The 26,034-nt window shown below is 37.1% G+C and overlaps 1 protein-coding gene across 7 annotated transcripts in view; it reads right to left on the bottom strand.

The window, feature by feature from the left end:
* Nucleotides 1-26,034, bottom strand: part of Phf3 (PHD finger protein 3) — a 76,801-nt gene that overhangs the window by 35,171 nt on the left and 15,596 nt on the right. For 3 of the 7 annotated variants that reach the window (XM_085679477.2, XM_085679480.2, XM_048430434.3), the window contains 2 exons: nucleotides 10,188-10,349; nucleotides 2,579-4,301 (listed from right to left, as the gene is read on the bottom strand). The exons of 1 other annotated variant lie outside the window; for it this stretch is intronic. In XM_085679477.2, coding sequence (XP_085535603.2) covers nucleotides 2,579-4,301; nucleotides 10,188-10,349 — 1,885 coding nt within the window. Of the gene's footprint in view, nucleotides 1-2,578; nucleotides 4,302-10,187; nucleotides 10,350-11,180; nucleotides 11,377-26,034 lie in introns of those variants that run through there. 3 more of the 7 variants (XM_048430437.3, XM_085679479.2, XM_048430438.3) reach the window with 3 other exon arrangements.

The following is a 26,034-nucleotide window of genomic DNA, read 5'->3' on the forward strand; positions in this document are numbered from 1 at the left end:
TGTGAAGAAAAATAGTCTACAAAACTTAAAATGAGAAAACCAAAATTACTTATTCTAATGAATTATGTCCTCAGAACTAAATGTTCTTTTCTGAATATAACACTATGAATTAATGTTGTTAAAAAGATTTTTTGCTCCTTGTTTTTGAAATTTTGTCCAATCTACAATTAAGATCAAGAAAATGCATTACAAATTAAAGTTACAAAACATCTTCCTAACAAAGGAGGAAAGAGAAACCCAAGGTAGATAATAGGAAGAGACTAAGAAAATTTCCATTCAAAATGCCTTCTAGTGAAAAGGTTCCAAATTCATATTTAAGTAAAAATAAACAAAGGTCTCATTTTAAAAGTATATTGAATAATTCTGACACATGTCTGAATCAGGAAGATAAATTTAAGAAAAAATACACTATATTAAAAGAACTACTGTCTCTAGGACATAAGAATGTTAGGATGTTATGCCATGAAGAATTGTTAATACAAACCATAATATTCAACTGGACATATGTACAAGTATTTTACATTTGTGTAAAATACTGATTAACTCTACTTTCACAAGTGTGATTAATATATAAAATCAGACACTCTACATACTTTCCTAGTAAATCTATACTTTTACATGTACATTAAATGTGGAAAATTACAAACTGTGAAAAGCATGCTTTATGTATTCAATGAATGAAAGGACACTGTAACAGTATAGTGGTGAAGATAATATATAAGAAAAAAAAACAACCAATTATTTAGGTTTCTTTATTCACAGACTGAAAAAAATTACTGAAGGTGTCTGAAGAACTAATTTAGAAACTATTTCCAACGTATATCATCAAGATCAATTACACCCCAGTCCCCACAGCTAACATTCTAAGCTGTATTCCAGACTAAAGCAAATAAAGTCCATATTTTATAAGGCAGGTTCAAAAAGTATGCTAAAAAAAAGTATAAGCAGAATATGTAGCCTTCCCTTTACAAAAATAACTGCCGATGCTATGAAGTGACAGCCACCATTAAACTAAAGAGCTTGGGTAGATTCCTGAAGGTTAGGCCATTAGACAAAATTTATCTATTAAAAAGCAATTGTAGCATACTGCACATGGGTTCTAACTTTTATGCCAAAGTTGTTGCTAAGTTTTCTAACTTGTGACTCGTAAACACATCAGTGCCATGAATTTTGGAAGATACTAAGAGACAAAGGGCTGGCTTTTATTGAAAGGACAAGAAAAAGCACAATTTAATCCTTAAGTCTCTGAGATCTGAAGAGTAAGTTTCCTTTAGAATATGTAAATGTACCATGAACATAAAAGCATTAAAAGTATGACACTGGGATAAAGGTAGCATTATATTCAAACATGAGAAAAACAAGAAAATACTTTTACAAGAAAAAGAAATACAAAAACAAGAAAAAGTACTTCCTGACATTAAAATAGGATATGAACAATTTTAGTACATAAAAGTTGAGTCAAGAGGACCACCCCAAGATCAAAGACAGCACATGTTACATACTGAGCTTCAAAACAGGCTCTGCTACAGGCTCTGTCTCAAAACAAACAAAAAAATTTAAAGCAACTCTCTGGCATAAAACCTAGTTTAACAACCCTAAAACTTCCCCTTTCCTCTCCAATTAAAATAATTTACACAATATCATTTACTGACTGCCTTTCTCTAAATTCAGTGTCTTTCTTATGTGAGCTGATAGAGTAGAAAGGTAACTGCAATTTTACTTGTCCACGTTTTATTTTCTCTTTAATGTACAATCGTTGACAGAAGTCCCAACAGCAACGTAATACTTGCTCAGCACTATCTATAGTAGTAACTAGAGTAGAAACTTTCATTTCTTCTTTGTACTTTCTCAAAGAAGAAACTAAATGGAAACACACTGAGGATGGGGCAGTGTCATACACTACTAGAAATGGAGTCCAAAAGAACTCTATAATAGTAGTGGTAAAGTCAGCTCTAAAATTTTCAAAGATTAGCACTAACAAATTCTTTAAACAACTAAAACTTTCCAAAAATATTTTCAGTCTATTCCATAACAGATACAAAATTCATCTAGGTGATCTAACGGTTGCTTTTTAGCTACTGACTTTAGTTCCCAGCTCAAATCTGTTGGTTTTGAAATGGTAGTGGTTGGGTTTAAAGTGCATCACTTAAAAAAACAACAGCTTCAAAAGAAAACTAGCAATTCCATTACAACCTTCACACTTTATTACTAGTTCTTCTGCAGTCAAATAAAGTGACAGAAAACCTCCAGTCCTGAGGCAGTATGACAATTCTGATTAGCATAAGGGTTTTGGATTTTATCAGATGCAATGACATTAAATCATAACTGGTTACAATGATAAAACATGTACATGCATATCAGCTATTGGTCAGACTAAACTATTTAAAATATCCTATGATGATCTGGTTGTAAATTCAGTGGCTCCAGGTTTCTATCATTTATCCAGGATTGGTATGGGGCCTTTAGAAGTCTTATATATCAAATAACTTCTTTTCATATTAGAAAGTTCTCACACTGATCTCAATCCTCATCCTACAAGCTTCTCAGTATACACACCCATACACACAAGCACACACACCTGTTGCCATGTGGTTTTTTACAAAACCCACATTGCTTGCTGGGAGTCCACATATATTTGCTTTCAACTGAGGAGGTTTGATCTGACCCTTCTTTTTTTACAGTAGCTATGTTGTCTGGAATGAACAAAGGAGGCTCATCCAGAGAAAAACTTCGACTGCTTCTCCTTTGGCGAGGCTGCAGGTTTTTCTCTGGTTTTTTAAGTTTCAGTTTATCCTCCTCCTTAAGATGCTCACTGCCTGGATGCTCATGTTCATCCTTCACATGGCTAGTGACCTTCACTGGTGCCTGTGGCTGAGGCTTATGGCTCTGTTTCTGGCTGGAATGCAGCAAGTGTCCAGTTTGTGTAGGGTGATGAGGCTCCTTAGAGCAGCCAGAGTGACCATGAAGTTTATCGCTAAGAGAATGAGTTAAAGGTTTGGAAACTTGCATTACATTTTGATCCTGTGAGGTTTTTTTCAATACAGAATGAGACTGGCTTTTCATAGATTTAACCCCAGAATTGCAACTCGGACTCTTCGACTCCTTATCAAGTTGCCCTTTCCTCACTTTGGCCGGCCTCTGAAAATCATGCTGGGGCTCTGGTTCGTCAGCATTTCGCTTCACACTCTTGACATTAGATTTAGTTTTGCTATGACCGACTTCATGCTTCACTGCAGCAGTTTTTCTTGGAGTCTCTGTGGTCATACTTTGTTTAGAATGAGTTGTAGATTTTAAGTGTTTAGATTTTACATTTTTGGGTTCTAAACCGCCTATATCATCCTGAAGATCTGCTGTTTCAGGAGAATCTATTTTAATACTTTGAGTAATATTCAACTGCTTTGAATTTTGGTCAGGAACATCACAAGTAGTGTTTTCCAAAGTATTAGTTTCTGGTTCAAAAGCACAAGTATCAACCTCTTCCAAATTTGATTTATTAAACTCTGTACTCTGCAATTGAACATCATTAGATCCCACGTCCTCACAATATCCTGATGTTTCCATTTGATCTCTTGGAAGACAGTTTTCAGCTTTATCAACAATACCTACGGTATTCTTCAATTCCAAATTACATTCAGCCAGTTCATTCTTTTCTGTCTTATTTTTATCTGTACAGACAGAGTCACTAGACACATCAGAAGATACAGGTTCCTCCGTCATCTGGTCACCTTCACAGGGTAGTTTTATCTCCTCTAACTCTTGTTGAAGTTTTTCCATTGCACCCCTATCTTCAATAGTGTCATCCATTTCACCTGAAACAAGATCATTCTGTTCATCTTCCTTATCTGAAAACTTAAACAATGGGCTACGATCACCCTTAGGTTTACATTCCATCAGAACTTCATTTTTCTTTTCTTCTATACTATCACAAGTCTCTGAAAGAAGTGGACAATTTAACTCATGAGATGGCGCATTTACTTCCCCCTGGTTATCACATGTACGCTTGGGATCCAATTCAGCTTCATCCTTCATTTCAACACAAGGCGACACTGAAGAATCAACAGAAGATGCTGACACTTCTGGCACTACATCGACTGGCTCAGCATGCCGGCTACTCCTTCTACTCTCCTTGGGATATTCGGATTTCAGAGATGTGTGAAGTTCTTCTTTACTGTGACTTCTCTCTGACGGTCTCACCCCTACTTTAGGGGTGGATACAGTCTTCCCAGGTGGCTTTTTTGTGCTTAGAGGTGCTGCATTTGAACGCTTGGCAATAGTGCTTTGTCGCAAACTTCTTACTTGTTCTATCATAAGAGAAAAAAAAATAAAATAAAAATAAAATAAAAACTTAGCTATTTGCTGTGTGCTTTTATTTCAGTAGAGATTAGAATATATTGCTTCTTCATTGTGAACTATGAAACTTACCTTATCATAACAGCAAAAATTTAGTGACAGCTACTCATGATGATCACATATACATTAATATATATAATTTAATGTTAATTACATTTATGAGAATCTCTTGAATTCTGGCAGAAGAAATAGAAATGCAAACTTCAGACTCATCTAATTTGCAATTATCTTTTCTATACGAAGTAAGATGGAAATCAAAGTAAGCAAAATGAGCATCTATTACCACTAATAACTGCTTAAAGAAAAATTATCTCATATTCCTAAATAGCAAATATTTCTAATTATATAAAACCAAGTTATGTCCAATTGCTATCATAAGCCCAAATGCCAATAAAGTCTTAAATGCAAATGGAACCATGTATCCTAAACAATATCTGTTGTTTCAAGAAATAACTGCTAAAGACTTTCAATCTCTATTTTAATATATTTTCCTTTTACTTTGAAGGTATTTTTTTAAGTGAGACTAGTCTCCTATAGTCTAAGGCTAGCCTTAAACTCCAAGGTAACCCTTGAAGTTGATCCTCTTGCCTTCACTTTTACATGCTGAGACTTAACAGGCTGTTAGCACAACTAGAACCCACGTTTCTGCATGCTAGGTAGGTAAGCACTCTGAAACAGTTACCTACAAACATCTCCAGTCCCTACACTATTCCTAAAGAAGAAATTAAAGTTTACACCAGTGTACCACATACAGACTGCCAAATGAATCAGTAACTTAATCTGAGAAAAATGTATAAGGAAAATATTTAAAAAAGAAAAAAGGGAAAGAAACTTCCTTAACACTGCTCCTAGTGGAATTTATTAAATTTGTTTTCCCCCTTTTCCCTGAGTCTGATACAAATCTTCTAGAGAAAGGAAAAACAGGAAAAAGAACTGGGGAGAAAACCACAAAAAAACAAAAAACAAAACTTTAAAAATTCACTAAATAGAAAAGCAATTTGCAAATTAAAATTCAAAATGCAAGCATGAAACTATACTTATCTTGTTTCTCTAAATCAACTTCACATGAACACATCAATTTCTATTAAGTTCCCCATAAAAAATAAAATCCTATTACTCTACTGCTTTGAATCTTTCCCCCAACTTGTCACTCATCATCAGAGGATGAAACTACTAAAGAATGTCCTTCCACCTGCAGCAATCCCAGGTGATACTTCAGGCCCTTAACATAATGGCACTCTTGCTCTTCAGTGTCCCATTGAAAAATAAACTATACACAGTCATCCAGTCTTTGGGACCCTTTCTATTCCCTCCAGGCCTCACATATCTGGACATTTGGGACACACTCTACAACTTTAAAAATTATGGGCTGTGGAGATAGCTCAGTCAAAAAAGTACTTGTTATGCATGCACAAGGACTTGAGTTTAGATTCTCAACAGCCATATAAAAGATGAACAAGGAAGTCTGTAAGTCCAGTGCTAGAGGTGGGACAGGCTACTGAGACTGGACCCCTGGAACTCACTGACCAACCAACCTAGTTCAATCAAGGAGTTCCAGGTTCACTGAGAGATTCTGACTCAAAACAGAAGGTGGAAGATGATGGAGAAAGACAACTGGCCTTCATATTCACACAAATGGTGAGCATATACACACATGTTCACAAATATGTACATACAACACAAAAAGATAAAATCGGTAATAAAGCATTAACTAATGTATTATGAACTGTTCATTATATGCTCAGTTATTTTTAAAATAACTCCCTAAATTTTATTTCTGTATCATATGACATTTAAGTTCTGAACTCTATACATCCATGAAATGGAACCATTGAAAAACAATAAAAAAACAAAACAAAACAACTTTTGGTTTTGAAGTGGTTGCAAAAAAAAAAGAGCAGCAGTTGACTCAGAAGGTATTCAAATAAAATATTATTTTCTAATAGCAAACTTATCTATTAAGTGAAGGATAAAGCTACTTTTACTTCTCTAAACTGACTTTTTTTGCCTTTCTCTAGGCAAAAAGTTACTTTTCTACATTAAGTATACATGTGCCAAGTAACTGATATATTGATATAACACACACACACACACACACACACACATCTCAAGGAAATTATAACAAACAACCTTTATTCCCTACAATAAAGGATCTTTTTGAAAAGATATGAATCCACAGAAAATGAAGAACAAGAGGAAACAATGACAAATTTTATAATTCAAACAAGAGACAATTAAGATGTAATATCCTTAACCTGGGCTCATAGGAACTCAAGAGACTGTACCAACAATCAAGGGGCCTGCATGAGACTGACCTAGGCCCTTTACATATATGTGACAACTGCGCAGCTTGGTCTTCTTATGGAACTCCTAACAACCGGAGCAGGGGCTGTCCCTAAAGCTTTGGCTGGCTTTGGGAACCTAATCCTCATACTGGGTTGCCTTGCCCAGCCTCAGTACAAGGGAAGTGCTTAGTCTTACCACAAATTGATAGACCATGCTTTGTTGATACCCATGGGAGGCCTGCCCCTTTCTGAAGAGTGAATGGGGGAGGTAGCAGAGGGGAGGAAATGGGAGGGAAGGCAAGAAAAGAAGGGAAACTGTGGCCAGATTGTAAAATAAATTTTAAAAAAGAAGAAGAAAAGTAGTATTCTTTAAACAAACACTAATAAACTGGCAAGTTTAGCAAATTCACCAACACCGTGCCCAAAACTGATGGCTTATCCCCCAGAGTAAGAAAGGGTTTTTCAAGACTAGTAATGTCACAGTTAAGGAGAACAAATACGAGACACTGATGAGAGTTGTGAGACATAGAGAACTTACATATACTGAAAGTACTGAGATATTCCCATCAGCTGCCTTCACAGGGTACCAAAATATGCCAATACACCAGAGAAATAACCTGAATTCTGTTGAGAGGTTTCTCAAAGAACAAGTAACACTCAGTTCATAAATTCAGCCCACACACTTACAAGCTCTTAGTGTTTGTTCACTGAAGCAGGAGCAAGAGTCACAGGGGTCAAACATCTTTAGAAATCTAGGGTTGTACACTTACTGCTTCTCTGTCCCAGCATTCCCAATCCCCTTTGAAACAACGACTTCTGACTTAGCAGCCCTCACCACTTTCCCTCACTGTGTCGCTGTGATGGCAGGTACTTGCTCTACTTTTGAAACAAGTACAGCGACAAAATGACTTCTGTCCTTTCAGCTAGCAGTCCTGCTGGCTAGCCCAAGAAAACTCCACCTACTGCTGTGAATCTTGCTGGCAGAAGCCAGTGAAGAACCCTGTGATGTACAAAATCTCTGGACATTTGAAGTTTGCTTAGCTCTTTGATTTCTTGCAATTCCTAAACAAAACAGGTTTACAAAATAAAGAAAGGAAAGTTTCTAAATGAAGAAGACTAAAACTCCTTTTCTCTTTTAAAGCAAAATGGAGAAAACAAACTATTAAAGGAAATGAGACACTTTAAAACATTTTGATGATCTTCCTAAAGACAAAAGGTATCAGCACTTAAAGACAAAAGCTATTAATATACACTAAAAAGAAGAAGAATGCATCCCTACCATCAGAGCCATTCCCCAAACAAAACAAAGACATATTTGAGGATGAGGACAGAGGAAAATAAACAATTTCAAAAGATTAAGTAAAAAAGATAAGATAGGAAAATGTAAGTTAAGAAAATAGAAGGCCAACATCTTTTATCAGATACACATTCCAGAAAGCAAGAGTTGACAAATGAAAATGAGTAAAGGTAATTTAGAAAAACTCCCAGAAGTGAACAATAGTTTCCAGACTCTGAAGCTAATCAGTGCTAGGTAACTTTAATAAATAAAGCACACCAAACAAGCACCAAGATTTCATGTTATGAAACAGTTTTTAAATATAGTGGAAAAGAGATTCTACAAGCTTCCCACATATAGCAATGCAACACCTCCCCATACACACCAAAACACAAACAAACAAAAGAAAACAAAACAGAGAATAACATCTTAATAAGTAAATGAATGAAGTCACACTTTCAAATCACTTCCTTTGGTAATTTGTCCTTGCTAACATAAATTATTCCCCACCCATGCCCATGAAAGCAACCCGAATTAAATGCTGTGGATACACAAAAAGAGACATTTAAAGTAGGAAAAAGACTAGGCAAGAGGACAAGAAGTATTTCCTGCAGCAGTAGAAGGGACTAAGATGATGGTGACGATGATAGTGGGGGAGAGGTGACTAATGTGTACCATATATGCATTTATGAAATTGTGAAAATATATGTTTAAGTATACATACATAGTTTAAATAAAAGTATAGTTTAAATCAAAGTTTCCCTCCCAGAACCAAAGACAATCTAACAAAACCCCTAACACAAGGTCTGAGAATCCCTCTTTTGAGTTGTCCAGGAGACTCCCAGAACACTATAGCCTACTGTTACTACCTTGGGTTACCACCCAGAGGAAGGTAGGTCCCTATTGCTGAAGGTGTACTATGCACTTGAGACATAGGGCCCAGAGGCCCCTAAGCTAGAACTGGCCTGAAAGCCTCCTCCCTGAGGACCAGCTTTCATGATAGCAGAAGGCACTGTGCAAGCTTCTGAAGGAGGGAACAAGGAACCAATAGTACTACCCGGTTACGACAGCTATGAACCACATCAACAACCAGCATAGCACATAGCCTTAAGGATGCAGTACTGGCTGGCACACACAACTTGGCAGTAACAAACAGCTCTCTAATTGGACTTAAGACTCAGTTAACAAGAAGGTAATTATGTCTGGTACTAAAAGTCTAGCCAACTACTCAGGGCTAGCTAGTGAAGCCAAGGATCTTGCAGTAGAATCTACGATCATCACTTTACAGAAAAACAGCATCATCCCTAATTACATTCTAAGTATGTGCCTTTATATCCACAGATAAGAGTGGCACTCATGCCTCAAGTAACCTTCCCTGTAACAGATGAGGACCACTACAGAACACTACAACCAAACAAAATACAGTTGTGGAGCCCAGTTACACTTACAAAAGAACTGCAGCACTTAAGGCTCAGGAATCATTGCAGAAGAAGGGGAGGAAAAACTGTAGGAGCCCAAAGATCTGAGAGTTTGTTCTAAGATTGCAATCCTAGTAATATCAGAAGCTACACCCACAAAATCTCATGAATATGAATGACTAAAAATGAGCTAAACAGGGCAGCAACAACAGACATGCTAATATAGACAGGGGCAAGTACAAGAGGCCTCAACCTCAACAAAGAACTATGAACAACTGAAAATGCTGAAATGAGAGAAATAGTCTTCCCCAGGTAAGAGTTCAACAATTGCTTATCCAATACCAAATGGTCGGCCCTGAAATACTATACAGACTGAGAGCATGTGGTATTTGTATATTTAGGAACACACACACACACACACACACACACACACACACCAATCAATGAAAAGATGCCATGAACTTGAAAGAGATCAAGAAGGACTATACGGGAGTTTAGATAGAGGAATGAGAAAGAAGAAATGATGCAATTTTACTATTAAAATCTCAATAATTTTAAAACATTTACACCACAAAATACATTCTGAAAAACAATCTTTCAAGCCAGACATGACAAGAATACTCCTGTAATTTTAGTACTTGGAGAATGGAGTTAACAAGATTGGAAGTTTCAGAGCGAGCCTTAGCTTCACAGAGTGTCTGAAATCAGTCTGGGCTGTTAGAGACCACACTGACCAGCTGGTAGGTAGGTAGGTAGGTAGATGGATAAAGAACTAGATAACCTGCTCAGCAAGAGTATAACCTAACACCCATGTTTTATGCATCTGATTTTCTAGCTTAACCTCTTGGGGAGGATTACCTTGTGCCATTAAACGAGGTGATTTTCTTGGTGATCTCACTGAATTGTCTTCTACTCTGTCCCTCAAATTCCTGTTAGGTAAAATCAATTCTTCTTCATCAATGGTATCATTACCACTTTCTTTAACAACTCCTTCATCCATAATATCGTCAAGACCAACAACTAGAAAGAGACAAAAACAAAAATTATTTTTAAAAATATTGGGTGTGTTATAAATTTAAAAGCAGTACATTGGGGAAAATCAAAGTATTTTAATGTGATACTGAGTAGTCATAAAAATCTAAGTCTATTGATAATCTATGTGATACTGTTACTAGCAAGCACCTACATCAATTTCATTCGACAAATGTCTACCCTGTGAGGTAATTACTCAGAGAATTAGCAATAACCTTTTCCAATTTGAGCTCAACTACTGCTCTATTATCATTTGCTTGCCCCTTGAGACTGTCATAGGCAACTATACCTGGAATACTCAATTATCTCAATTCTACTGAGGTAGTATAAAAGAGTTCTATCTTGAGACGTTATGCTGCATAAGTGAGACTGATACAGGTAACTTATAGATGGTTAAATAATAAGGAAGAGCAGACAGAAAAGAAAATGAAAGCTGTACTTCTCCCAATGGAGAGGAAAGCAGTGGGTATTTGTAGTTCAACAATTAAAATTACTTTCCCCTAACCAGTAAGACAAAGTCAATTACTCAGGAGAGGATGGAAAAGGTCTGGGGACACTAAAGAAAATATTAACAGTATTCACATTGTTACGAAGTTTATTTCTGTACAGAACAAATGTCACCTTAACAAGTCAATGTGCATAAATAATCTTAAAACCACACTTGCTGAAATCTTGTACAAAGAATGTTACTATTTTCATTAAATGGCTTGGATGCAAATTCCTGGCAAAACACGCACATGAAATGTGATTACGGCATTTAACCTGTCTACTAGTTTCCTCTATCTCTGAAAGGAGAGTAACAGTACCTGTCCTACCTACCTCACAGGGTTGTTGTGAGGATCAAGTGGGATGATGTATGAAAACTCACTCTGTAAACTTTAGAGTACTATACAAATGTTAGTTATTATCTTCATCCTAGGGGTTAGAAGGAACCTCAAGAGGTTATCTAGTCCTCATCTTTGTATCCAAGTAGAAGAACTTCATTTAAAAGAGCTCAACAAGATAGTGGTCTATCCTAAAATTTAAAGAGAACAAAATTCTTAATAAATAATACTTTCAAATAACACAATCTTTTTGAAGAGCAATTCAACAATGAATAGATTCACAAAACTGCTTTAACCCTTTCCCCAAAAACCACAAAAGAAAAAAAAAGAGGAAAAGAATGAACTGAGAAGAAAATGTTGGCCAGAAAGCATCTAATCTTTGTTCAAGAAGGCATATAGACGAAATGCATAACCATACACATACACAGGGAAAAAAGACTGACAGGATACAGATGAAAATACAACAATGGTAGTAGTAAATCTTCTCTATAAAAGGTAAGGCTTTACCTTTAATCTATTCCAATTATCTTTATTTATTTTTTTAAATATTTATTTATTTATTTATTATGTATACAGCATTCCTTTTCATGTATGCCTGCAGGCCAGAAGAGGGCACCAGATCTCATCACAGATGGTTGTGAGCCACCATATAGTTGCTGGGAATTGAACTCAGGACCTTTGAAAGAGCAGGCAATGTTCAACCTCTGAGCCATCTCTCCAGCCCCTATTCCAATTATTTTAATACAGAGCATGCATTACAGAATGTAACACAGACTGCTAGTATCATTTATCTCTAACAGTTAAGGTGGATAAGGAATAGTTGATAGTCTAGTTTCTTAATCTTTCCTATACTTTCTGTCAGCAAATGTCTACAGTAAGCACATGCCTTATATTGCAATCAGGAGAAAAAAAGGGGGGAGGGGAACAATCTGGAAGAGTAAAACTATCCAAGAGAATAGAAAAGGTTAATAATGGTTGGGGAGATTTAGTAACTCAAATCCACAGGCTAATTAATGAGTTTTACATATTATGAGTATGTATGCAAATACCATAGCACAAAAGTGTAAGGATCAGAAGACAATTTACAGCAGCAATCCATTCTCTCAACCCACAATTTAAGTGCCTGGGATTTTAAACTGAGGTCTTCGGGCTTGGCAGCAAGAACCTTTATTTGCCCATTTCTCACTGGTCTTAATCTGCAGTTTTTAGACAGGTTGCTTATAATCCTTTTGAAAAGCCATTAACAGAACCTCCCTTGCTACACTTGTCTCCTTACCTACCTACTATACTAATAAAAATGTTTATTTGACTCAGCAGTCTTTGAGCTAAAGTTAAATGTGATGATGAAACTGAAAGGGGATACAAAGGTAAGTAAGTATATTTATCAGCATTACTTATATCCCTATTTATACTTATGAACATAATAGTAAGAAAAAATCTAATTTACTGTGAAGAAGTTAATTTAATGTATGTTATGTACAATTTGATAAAGCCAAACTGGCATGTTCATGCATATCTCCCTGAGAGAGACTTCTGTCTCAAAAACAAGATTAATGGCTCCTGAAGGATAACAATGAGGGTGATCTTGGGCCTCCACACACATAAACAAACACACTTGAGAACTGAATCACAAAGGTTTTTAATTTTTTTAAATTAAGGAATCAAGAGACACACCACAAGGTAAGTATAAACAGAAGAACTTGTTTAAAATGTGAAGCATAAAAACAAATAAACAATCTAGAAAAATAAAAAGATTTGAGTGAGACATACGAACCAGACAACAAGTGAAAAAATATTCCAGAAAAGCAGGTCAATTACGTTAAATGTCATTGACAGATGAAAGAAAAGATAAATGATAGCTACTAGTGTGACCTAAAGGAGTGGTAATAGTGATTTAGACTCTAAGGAGAAATATTTTGATAAAGGGACAGAAAAGTGAAATATAGATGTTGAAACAAAAATATATTCAAAATAACGTGTATTGACAATGAAATTCAATAGTAAAGGCCCCACACTTCAATTCTTCCAAGTATAGAAAGGGAAAAGAAAAGACAGGTATATTCTACATCATATAACTGCAAACCATACTTATGGAAAACATGGAAAAAAATCTAATTTCAAAATACCATCTTAAAACAAATTTCCTGAAATGAATATCTAAATAAAGAACATCACAAGTTAACAATGAACCAAAGGGCATTTTTTTTAGCCTACTAAGCAACATTATGAAACTGAAGAATACACAAAAATACACATTGAAATTTTTCCTTTCAGTTTGTACTCTGCCCCATGCTTCTAAAAGCATGCACGCAGGAGACACATGTATTCACAGGTCAATTCTAGAATGCCTAATGATGGGATAAACATTCTTAATTGGCAGTCTTTGGGAGAGGGAAGTAGGGAATACTTAAGGGTTCCTTCATTTTATATTATTCAGGCTTTTCTTTTCTGCTAAGATAGATCATGTGGAGATCAATGTCCTAATTCATTTGAACAGCCTCCCTGTTATAATGCTAACTCACAAGTAAAAAGTTGTAAATTATTATAAAAATGTAAGAACTCTAGGCATGACAAAATTATTAATTTACAGCAAATTACCTTAAATGAATGAGTTATCCAATCATCTCTTTCCATATGCTTTTGTTACAATGTACTTTACTTGGCCATGATCTTCAAAAAGCTGGCCATTACATGTCTCCCTGAATACGGCTATTTGTTGTTTCTTGTTTTTGTATGTGTATGTACACCTGTGTGCTGAGGCCAGAGAAAAAGGTCAGCAGTTTTATCTTCCTTATGCCTTTTTTACATTATTATGGAGACAGCGTTTCTCACTGAAGCTGAAGGTAGACAAAACAACCAGTTTCTCTAAAATGGCAGGACTGCAAGCCCTGGGAATCCTTTTTTCTCTGTCTTCTCAGAACTTGGGTTTTTGGTGCACACCACTGCAGCCAGCTACTTAAAAAGCTTGTCCTATCTATCTATCTATCTATCTATCTATCTATCTATCTATCTACCTACCTACCTACCTACCTACCTACCTACCTACCTACCTACCTATCATCTATTGATCTATCATCCATCCATCTATCAATCTACTTATCATCCATCTATCATTACCTACCTACCTACCTGTTTGTGTACTAGAGGTGATGACCATGTGTATTGTCTGGCCCATACATGGAGATCTAAAGACAATTTGCAGTGACCTGTTCTCTCTTCCTAATAATGTGGTTTTCAGGGATCAAACACAAGCAGTCAGCATTGGTATCAAGCATCTTTAAGCACTGAGCCACCTCACCAGCCCAAACCCAGTTTTTTATGTAAATTCTGTGGATCTGTGGTGGTTTGAGTGAGAAAGGTTCCCATAGGATCCTGTACTTGAGGATTTGGTTCCCAGAAGATGGTGCAACTTGGATGTGTTTTGGAGGGGTGGCCTGCTGATGGAAGTATGTCACCCGAGGCAGGTTTTGAGGCTTTTTAGACTCTGGCCATGTCCAGCTTGCTCTGCTTTGTGTTTGCATTTGAAGGTTGAAATCTCATCTTCTGTGCCTGCTGCTATGCTTGCCATTACCCTAACATGATCTATCCTTATCCCCCTGGAACAGTAAGCCCAAATAAACTCTTCCTTGTGTAAGCTGCTTAGGTCACGGTGCTTTACCATAGAGACAGAAAAATAACAGCATAAAAATACTGTATCAGTCAGGTTTTCATGCTTGCAGAGCAAGCACACTACCAAATGACACACTTCCACAGCCTCCAAATGTTGTTCTTTTTAATAGAACACACTCAAATAAATAATCTTTCACTATGTAAGAAAAAACTAGACTCTTGCAGGTAGACTAGGGGACAGGTGGGGTTGGGAACAGGAGAGATCAAGTAGAGAGGAGGGAGAAACAAATGGGATGGGGTAGGCATTTCGGGGATGAGGTCGAAACCTAGTACAATGGAAACTCCATGAAATCTACAAAAGTAACCCTAGCAAAGACTCCTAGTAATGGAGGACACAGAGCCAAACCAGCCATCTAAGGTAATCAGGCAAGGCATCAAGTGGAGGGATTGGGACACAAAACCAGCCACAAAAACCTTTGACTTAAGTTTGTCCTGCCAGGAGTGTCCTGGGATCAGAACCTAGCAGAATCATTATCAGAGACCAGAGAAACTTCATCCACAACTGATGGGAGCAGACGCAGAGTTTCACAGTCAAACACTAGGCAGAATGTGGGGAGTCCTACAGAAAAGGAAGAGGAAGGATGGGAGGAACCAGTGGGGTGAGAGAACATCATAAAAACATGGTCCACAGATCAATTAACTGACTGGGAACCATAGGGACTTGTAAAGATCAGGAAGTCCATTGGGTTCTGACCTAGGTCCTCTACATATATGTCTGTTATTGCTAAGTAATTTGGAGTTCTTATAGGATTCCGAACAGTGGAAGCTAGGGCTGTTTCTGATTCTTCCACCTACCGTTTTCTTCCTACTGGGTTGCCTCATCCAAACATGATATTGTGGGGTGTGCCTGATCTTCTTATAGCTTGTTATGCTGTTTGGTTTATGTCCCTGCGAGGCCTGCTCCTTTCTGAGGGAACTGCAGTAATGATCTAACAAATGAGTGAATGAAAAAGAAAGAGAGGAACGGAGGGAAGGATGGAGGGAGAGAAGGCTGGGGGAGGAAGGAAGGAAGCAAGCAAGCAAGGCAGGAAAACTATATAATCTCTTACTATCTTACAATTATACTTACAAGCTACATTAAGGCAGAACTTGTATCAACTATCGCTGCACCCTCCAGCATTTTAAACAGCACAACACTTGACAGATATACAGCACTTTAAAAGTGAGCAAGTAGTACAGAATCAACTACTTATAAGTCAAAGTAAACCTTAATTTCTTACATATACTTTCCAATCATGCAGTACACTACTAATGCTTAGGATGTTCTTTAATAAGAATCAAGCTGACATAAAATAGGAATAAGTTTTTAAGTTTAAAGACTCAGCCTCTTATTGAAACATAAACTGTTTTTATTCATTGAATGTCTCATTTCAATGAGTCAGTTCCCAATTAGACTCTTCTGTAACTGCTGTAGCTCGGATCATAGTTGGTTCCCTACTGTCCATGTGTCAGATGCTTGGTCTCCAGGAAGGTTCTAATGGGAGGCCGGAGAAATTGAAGAGGTGGAGCCTGGTGGAAGGTCTTCAGATAATTTTGAGGGTGTTCTTGAAAGGTTTTGGGGATGAAGGTCCCTTCCTCAGCCCACTCCCTCCCAAACATGAACTAAGTTCTTTTGCTACAGCACACATTGTTAACGACGACATGCTGCTTCCCACATATGAAAGTAAAGGTGTCAAGTGACTGGACTGAAACCTACAAAACTGTTAGCCCAAATAAAACTTCCCTGTGCTATTTGGTTACCTAGGACATTTGCTATACTGATAAAAAGTGGGCTAACATACACTGTAACATAAACAAAAGAAAACAGAGACAAACAAGAAAGGCTTCTTCAAACTTCTTAAGGAAATGTATTCTTCCCCGAGAAAGTAAAAGCTGAATGAGCACTGAACACCACACCCCAGGAAGGAACTTTAGTGGTTGTATACACACAACTAAATAAAACATAAACTTCATGAGGGTAAAAATTTGTGCTTACGCCTTCTGACGGAGTATCAATGTCAAAAACAGTTGCAGAAGTATGCACTATTCAACCTTAAGGACTAATGGGCACAAAACATCACAGATTCCAATTATCTACGTCAAAAACTTACAACCTTCATGTTCAGCTAGAGTTAGTCAGCTTAATCAACAGAAATAAAAATAACTCTACTAAATAAATTACAGAAGTGTTGGATAGTCCTTTGCAGAATTCAGAGTTAGGATGCTAAAAGAAAAGCCACTCTCGATTAAAAAAAAACAAACACAATTAGTATTTTTTTAGAATGCATGTCTAGAAACTAAATCCTCTTTAAAACTATAAAGGAGAAGATTAAAGACAGGAGTTTTGACAGAAAAATCAACTCTGCATTAAAGATGGAGCATAAAAGAAACATTTTAGAAAGTGGAAAACAAGAAAATCCTGATAATTGTGATCAATATTCTTATACATGTACATACATGGGCATGGGCCATGGCTTCATGAGTGAAGGTAAACTATTCAATGTATTCAGTTGTGAGAAACTAGACAAACACATCTTGTACCATCTATTACACAGGTCTGGAAGTCAGTACTTCCTGATAACTTTAGTACTTTTTGACGTTTTGTGTGCACCACAATAACAATCCTTTATCTAGCTATTTTCAGTAAAGGCACTCAATTCTACAGTCTTGAATGCAAACAACTTAACTTTTATTCCACATAGTTCTATGTATCTCTGTCTCCTGGCCGCTAAACTAGATAAATGGAGTATAAGAAATGCTTGAGGTTCTAAACTATTAAAAAGAGGAGAAATTCAAGAATTATTCTCTTCCCCAAGTATATTTGTCTAGAGACCAACTGAGGGACCAGAAGCCTTACCTACTAAAACGGCAGCTGACAATCTAATAAGGAATGATGTGAAAGCACTGAGGGTAGAGCTTGGTAGTAAAGCACTTGTTTGACATGTCTAAGGATCTGGGTTCTATCCCCAATACCACTATGGGGGGAACCACAGCAGAAACTACTTAATGTATTTTCTAAAACAACTTAACAGTTAAAAGCAAAATTTTCAATATACTGCTTCATAACGGAATGAAGAGCTATTTGTTAAAACATAGGTTTTAAGCTCCCAATTTTATTTATATGGAATAAGAGCATTTCCTTATCAAAGCCAATGAACACTATTATTCACTAATCCAGGTTTCATTTGACAATTTCCCTGTCACCACTGTGCATCAAATTTGTTTTCAATATTGAGTCTAATGCTAAAAAAATATTTCTGACTAAACCTTATCAACAAGTTAATTTTTAAGCTACCCTGTTTTTATATACTTTACTTTTAGGAAAGTGCATATCAGGAAATCTTTCATACTGACAGTAACCATACATGAAACAGAAAAAAAAAAAAAGCCTGCAAAGTGAGCACAAAAATCCTCAGATTTTAAAATAAAAAAAAAACCCAAAAGGCACTTTAAAAAGCATTGCCTCTACAACAGTCACACACACAACTAGACATTCATCTAAAACCAGTAACAGACATTTATCTCACTGACTACATGTAAGATCATTTGTATATAAAAGAGAAAAAACCTTGGAACATCAAAACCAAATATAGTGATATATGCCTATAAAACAAGCACTCAAGTGAAGCAAAGGATCACATGTCCATGCTAAAAAGAGCCTTTCTAACAGTATTTTAGATAAAGAGTCCTTGTGGCCCCATAGCACCCTCCGCATGGTGTCAGATGTAACTATCTCACCAGTATAAACTCTCACACTGTTAATTAAATGCTAGTTTTGTCCCTTTCAGCAGTCTCAATAGGAATTGTATACTACCTTGTAGGTGATGAGCAAAATTTTTATTTCACCAAAGAATGCCAGCAAATAAATATAAATTAAAATAACCAATGGTTACAATTGATGCCAACAAGCATCGCCAAAGGATAAAACGCACTAAAGGAAAAAACCTAATGAGAAACAGTATTTCATGTTGGCAAAGTTATGGTTCTATGATGGCATGTCATCTTAAGTCCTAAGAAGAGATTTATCTCTTATTACCTTAACCAAGTAATCAAACTTAACATAAAGAGTTCCACAATCAAACACAGTTAAGATTTCTGACATTATATATTAACTACAACGCCTTACACATGAAGTCTTTTAAATATGTTTATCCTTAACTCTAATCAAGCTTTTAATTCTCACTTCCAATTTGGAGGAAATAAAGGAACAGAACAAGCCAGGTGACCTAATCACCATGCACACACACACACACACACACACACACAAATGTGTGTGTATAAACTGTTTTAAAAGTCTGTGTCACGTATTTAGCAAAATTTAGGGATAATATATGAAGTCAGTATACATTGAAATCATACTGCAATATCAATTTTATAGAATCCCTTATATAGCACTTTTTAAAAGATGTGTTTTATTTTTAATTCTGTGTATGATTGTGTGTCTGTGTATTTGTTCATGCAAGTGTAGTATCCTCAGAGGCAATGTAGCTTCAGATGCCCAGGAGCTGAAGTTACAGGCAGTTAAGAGATGCCTGACGTGGGTGCTGGAACTCGGGTCTTGTTGGAGAATTTTAAGGTGTGTTACTTTTGTTTATGCTGTGGAACATTTGTTTAATGATGTAAGGATGTGTTGCTTTTGTTGATGCTGCATTTGTTTAACTCTGTGAAGCTGTGATTCTTTGTTTAAAACACCTGATGGGAAAATAATGCGCTGAACAGCCAACAGCAAGGCAGGAGCAAGGAAAGGTGGGCCTGGCAAGCGGAGAGTATAAACAGAAGGTGAAATGAGGAAGAGGAACAAGATGGAGCAAGGAGAGGACATCAGGGGCCAATCACCCAGCCAGAAACAGAATTTAAATTACAAAAAGCTGGCAAGAAATAAGCCAATGCCGGTCATTCATAACTAAAAATAAGCCTCTGTGTGTGATTTATTTGGGAGCTGGGTGTGATTTATTTGGGAGCCCCCAAAAGGTCAAGAGTAAAACATGGCACAACAGGCCCTCTAAGAGCAAGTGCTCTACTCCCCCACACAGCAGCTTTAAAAGTAAATACAAGAAGCTGCCTTTGTTCCCAGAAAGTATAATAATAAAGTAGATAATCAATGACCTAGAAGAAAAACTTGTACTCACCTAAAATATAAAACAAAATTAGCTTTTCCAATATTCAAACAAGCTAAACACAACACTTCCTGATGAGAGACACTGAGAGGATCAGAACCTCCTAGAAGAGGGAAACTGACACCTAAACATGTCTGCCTTCAGTGTTTTGCATTACAGCATTATTAATACACAGTTCTCTATATATTAAAACTTTATGAACAGTAGACTGTTTATAGTAATAGAATGGGAAGTGACTACTAAGATATACCACATCAAGTATCTGTATCAATTCACAGCAAAGGCTTTAAAACAGTTATTAAACTTAAAGATGAGTTAAATATTTTTGTTTTACAAAGCAAGCTAAGTGTTTTTAAAATGAGACAGTGTTGTAGGGAGGCCGCTTATTTGTTCCCGGCTGCCCAGACTCGAAATAATCACACAGAAACTATATTATTTGCAAGACAGGTATTACAAACATAATGGTCTCTTCTATTATGAAAAAGTCTAAGTAGTAAGTCATATCAAAAAAATCAACACCCTTAGTCTGTCCCTTCCAAAAATGTGACATTTTAGTAATGTGTAGCAAAAGGGGTATGATAGTTTATCCCTATACTCTCAACAACCTGGGAGGTAGAAGCAGAAGAATCAGGAATTCATGATCACTAGGTTACCTAATGAATTCAAGGCTGTCCTGGTTTACATGAAACCCTGAGTCAAAAAAAATGGCGAGTAACCAAGGAAATCACTTGACATGGACCTCTGTGCCCATCCATCACCACACATACCTCCCACACTAACACACCCACAAGAATGAAGCCTCAAATAAGCAAGCAGTAATGTGGACACCCAGCTTCTTCAGGGTTAAACACTACAAAAACCTGCTTTCTCCCCTTATGATAAAAAAATGATGTTGCATGTTTACAATCCATTAAGGAAGTGAAAAATAAACAGAAAAGGTATAAAGTCTTATATAAGTAAAGCAGGGCCAGCTCAGAATATAAACCATGCACTCTAAATACCTTGGGTGACACAGAAGTGGGAAGAGGTATCAGTATATAGAGCACTAGTGAATGGCAGGCAAGCTTGAAGCTACTAGTGACTGCTCAGGATCACTCAGCTAATCTTTTTTGTATCCGGGTACATGTCACTCATAGAGACTGCATTACCCAATCCACCTTACTACAGATGATGAGTACTATCTAGGCTGTGACCTACAAGATTAACAATGTCAAATGCAGTTGTTTTCACACTAAGGTGAACCTAGCCCTACCTAAAACCGCAGTCAAATATTCTGAGACCACATAACCCAGTAAGTCAGAACCAAGGAAAAAGCAAAGGCTGGAAAACAGTGTTTCTGGAGTTAGTAGGGAGGCAGAGAATGTCTAAGCTTGTGAAGTGGATGGAAATCAGGTCATCAGTGAGACTTTCCTTCTTTAAAAATAGGACCTGCCCCTACCAAGACATTACAAAAACCAAGTAGGTACACATCAAGAAGAAAGAAAATGAGCCAAGACAAGGCCCTGAACCAAGAATCTCCCTCCAGGCCACTGAGATGCCAGTCCCCACCTCACTCTATCTTCAGTCAGAACTCTTTCCTGTTCAGTGATCATCCTTAAAAGGCAACACGGGAAAGCACTTAAAGGTTTTTATTATTCACTGTCCTTCCTAACATAAAGAATTTAATTATTGCGTTTTTAGACCAAGATAAATTCAAGTTCAAAAAAACATCTCATGAATTCTTCATATAAAAAAAAAGCAAACAAGGGCAGGAGAAACAGCTCAGCAGATAAAAACATTTAACACGCAAGCCTGACAACCAGAGTTCAATGCCCAGAACTCACATAAAGGCTGAACAAGAGAACTGACTCACAAATCTTCAACCATGACCTGTGCACCACGGTACACACATTCACCATCATACACACACTCACACCCACAATGATAAAAATAAAATAAGAAAATCATAGACTGCCCACCAGTCTGCCTAAGAATGCCTATCACCCACATACATGAATACGGGTTCCAAATTCTCTTACTGTTCTTTCTGGGGGAGTAGTTTTATTTGGAGGAGGTGAGGTCTTCTTCTTCTTTCTTTTTCTGGGGGGCGGGTTCAAGACAGGGTTTCTCTGTAGTTTTGGAGCCTGTCCTGGAACTAACTCTTATAAACCAGGCTGGCCTCGAACTCAGAGATCTGCCTGCCTCTGCCTCCCAAGTGCTGGGATTAAAGGTGTGCCACTTCCGCCCGGCTTTTACTTTCTTTTAACTCTGAAGCCCAGGGTGACCTTGTGGGAGTTTTTTCTCTCCTACCACGTTATGTGGATTAAACTCAGGTCATTAGGCTTGACCAGTGAGTACCTTTACCCATGAGACATCTCAATGACCCCCCAAAAAATCTTGTAAATTTCACATTAAAATGTATAAATATAAAATAAATATAAAATTATATAAAAACACCAAACAGTTAAATTAGAACATTCTCTCAAAGGAGTATGTGCAAATATAATAAACTTACTTAAATTTTCAGTTGAGAGTGTGAGCGATAAAAATAAAATTTGGGGAGTTAGAGAGCTAGTTCAAGGGTTAAGGCCAGCACTGATCTCCCAGAGGCTCAAGTTCAATCCCTATCAGGTGTCTCACAAACACTGGTAACTCAAGCCCCAGAAGGATCTAACAACTCTGACTTCTGCAGGAAGCTGCACCAACATGAAGATACACAGGCACACGAATGCTAGTGCACATATGCGTGCACACGCACACACATGCACACAAGAAACGTAGCAGAAAAAAGAATGAGACGAAAGCCAGGTGCTGTGGTGCACACCTGTGACCTAGTATCTGGAAGGCAGATGCAGCAAGCCTGTGGGACCAGCAAGCATTTTTCCTACTAAAATGAGTAAGGCTATCAAAATATAGTCATTTTACATAAAACAATTTCAGAGTATGTTAACAGTCTCCTTTAAGCTAGTATCAGCTGCTGTCCATTCAACACAAGGGGCACTTTTCGCATTTTATTTGTGGAGTTGGTATCTAATATAGTTGTGCAACCACATGAAGAAAAACGTCTCATCCTGATCTCAAGAGTAGTTACAGGAAATTAGCTTTGCCAGGAAAAGAGGGCCTACATCAATCAACACTGAACAATCTCATCACCTTCGACATCCTCAGACTTTAACAAATGTCTATGTAAAGGATTTCACGACAGTTTTCTCTAAGCCACATTTAATAACTATCACGATGCACTTACAGTTATAACTTCTGCAGGCAGATTACAAATCTGTAGCAAAATGTCACAACTAGCAAACAGTAAAATTTGAGAGAGATGGATAGCAAAGCACAGTATTCACACCAGAAACTTCAGTTGAGAAATCGTCTAAGGAGATTTTCCAACTAAACCAATGAAGATGAGATAGAGGGGAATCCAGGGAGAAAAATCAAGGCATAAAAGAATGCCAAAACCCAGCAGGTAGTGATAATGATAGCAGGATTCTGCAATGCTATCTTAACTGGAAAAAAACATCAAGGATAATCATTCAACCAAAGATGATCAAACACAGGAATTCACTCTGTAGGTTACCACTTTAAACTTGACTTGTAAAACAAAAGTTATGACAAAATTGCATGTCTAATACAAAGAGTCCTCCCTCATGGAACCCCCACACACACATACACACAGGGCACATTACAGAGAATACCAGATAGTTTCTTGGCCCTATCTTCTACAAAGAGAGCAGAGCAAACCTGTAAACAAACGTCCCTAACAACCCCTTAAATTTGCACAATCTCATCCCCATGTACTTAACTGACAAAAGAAAACAAGAAAAACTTTATTGTCTTGGCAACACTCAAACAGTATCATATAACTTATACCCAAGAAAAGTTATCTGAAAAATAACTTTAAGATCCATCTTGAGATTAGGCCATACTAGTTAGTCTTCATTAGTCTCATAATACTGCCTATATGGGGATATATTGGAAAACATGTTTTTAAAAGTGTGTTCAAAATATAATAAAGCCTATGTTCCCTGAAAGTATATTGTTAAAGACTGCCACTTATTAAACATGAAAATAAAACTATAGAAAGAAATTCTAGTTTAGTTTCTGAGATAATTGTCCCTGAGGCACCAGGCTCTGCTCCTTCACAGTGAAGGTTTCTATGCTTTGGTTAGAAACTGCAGCAGGCCAGATGCAGCACACCTGCTCACTGCCTGTCCTCTTAGTCCCCCACCTTCTTCTTTCTTTGCATTTTTTTCCAAGTCAAGATTACTAAGTGCCTACTTCTTTACTGCATATATGAATATCAGAACTGTTAAGAAGTGTAAAGGAGCTAGGAATTGATTGATTCATGGTTGCTGACAAGATACACAAGACTATCAGGACAAAAGAAAGTCTTCTTTGGAGCAGAGTAAGATCAAGGATCATAATGTTGTGAGTCAGTGCCTCTGACCTCTTCCAGTTTCACACGAGTGGCACACAGTATGCCTGGCGAGATGCCTGCATGCTCAGTGAACTACAGTAAGAAACTGGAATAATATATGTAGAGCAGTTATTGCTTTTGTAGTGAACATTGAATAAGTCTGCTCTTTGGGATAAAAGATGTGATAACGTACTTTTATTTTATCATTCAAGGTTGTTTGCTGAAATCACAATTCTGAGAAATAATCCAAGATTTTCTGGCATTAACAACACAGCTCAGGAACACTCAAGGCCACTGCTACACTATCTCTTCCAACAAATGAACGCTAAATACATAACTAGTCTTACAAAATATGTTAAGAGAATTCATCAAAAACTGTTATTTCTATATTAAATGCTAAGCTCCTGGATAACTAAGGCAAATTTTGTTTTATTCGCCTTTGTATATTTGTAGCCTAGTACACGGCTAGCACAAAACACTCATTCAGCAATGAATACAGCTCAAAATATTTCATTTTAAACAAAAATACCATGCTTAGCAGGCTGAAGTAGGACTGTGACAGTTGCAGGTACAGTAAGGACAAGGCTAGGCACACTCTACACAGCAAAATACTATTCTTAAAAAGATTTTAAAACTAGACGAGCAGGAGTAGTGTATGTCTTTAATCCCAGCACTTGGGAGGCAGAGACAAGTGGTTCCCCCATGAGTTTGAGGCCAGTCTGGTTTACAAGACCTAGTTTCAGGACAGCTAGGACTGTTACATAGAGAAACTATATATGTGTGTGTGTGTGTGTGTGTGTGTGTGTGTGTGTGTATGTGTATAGCTTTAAGTTATATGTGTGCATATATAATATAAAATCTGTTATCTCTCTCTCTCTCTCTCTCTCTCTCTCTCACACACACACACACACACACACACACACAAGAATAAGGCTTTTTCTTCTTATAGCTAACTGAATCTACCTGAAATGATAAGTTTGTTTGCCTGACAAAAAACATTTAAGGCAGCTTGTCGCATACCTCTACCCACTGGACTTATTAACTGCACATATTTAAGAGCATTGATTTGCACAACCAACTGAATCACTAGCCAGCTGATTTATGTCACTCCATCTCCCTTTCGAAATCCCAGTCTTTTTAATAACTATGAGCCACTGTGGACCCTAATAAATCTCCCTTAAAGCCATAATCTTAAAAACAAGTCTAGCCACTTTATTCTTCTAAAAACAGATTTTAAAACATCATCCTAACTGAAAATAAAACTAAATGAAATTTGAGGAAAAGCTTTAGAGTCCTGATTGCAAGAGCATTCAACTACATAAGCAGCAGAAAACTTAAGACATATTCCAATCTTGATACTGTGGCTTTTTTTATTAATGAACTTGGGAAATTAACCATCTAGAAAATCTGTTGATAACTGTTGTGGTTTCCAAGAAATAACCCCTAGAGGCTCATGTGTTTAAACACTTGGTCAGCAGTTGGCAGTACTGTTTGAGTCCAGGAGACTGCAGAACTTTTGAGACTGTAGCCTTGCTGGAGAAAGTACATCATTGGGGTGAGCTATGAGGGTTTAAAATCTCAGCTCTGCTTCCTATTCTCCTTCTCTGCTTCCTGTGTAGAGCTGACATATAATAAGCCACCTTCCTACGTTGGCCCTCAACTGCTTGCCATGCCTTCCCTACCATCTC

This window comes from Myodes glareolus, chromosome 18 (genome assembly GCF_982192425.1).
Source record: "Myodes glareolus chromosome 18, mMyoGla1.1, whole genome shotgun sequence".
In the NCBI taxonomy this organism is placed as follows: Eukaryota; Metazoa; Chordata; class Mammalia; order Rodentia; family Cricetidae; genus Myodes; species Myodes glareolus.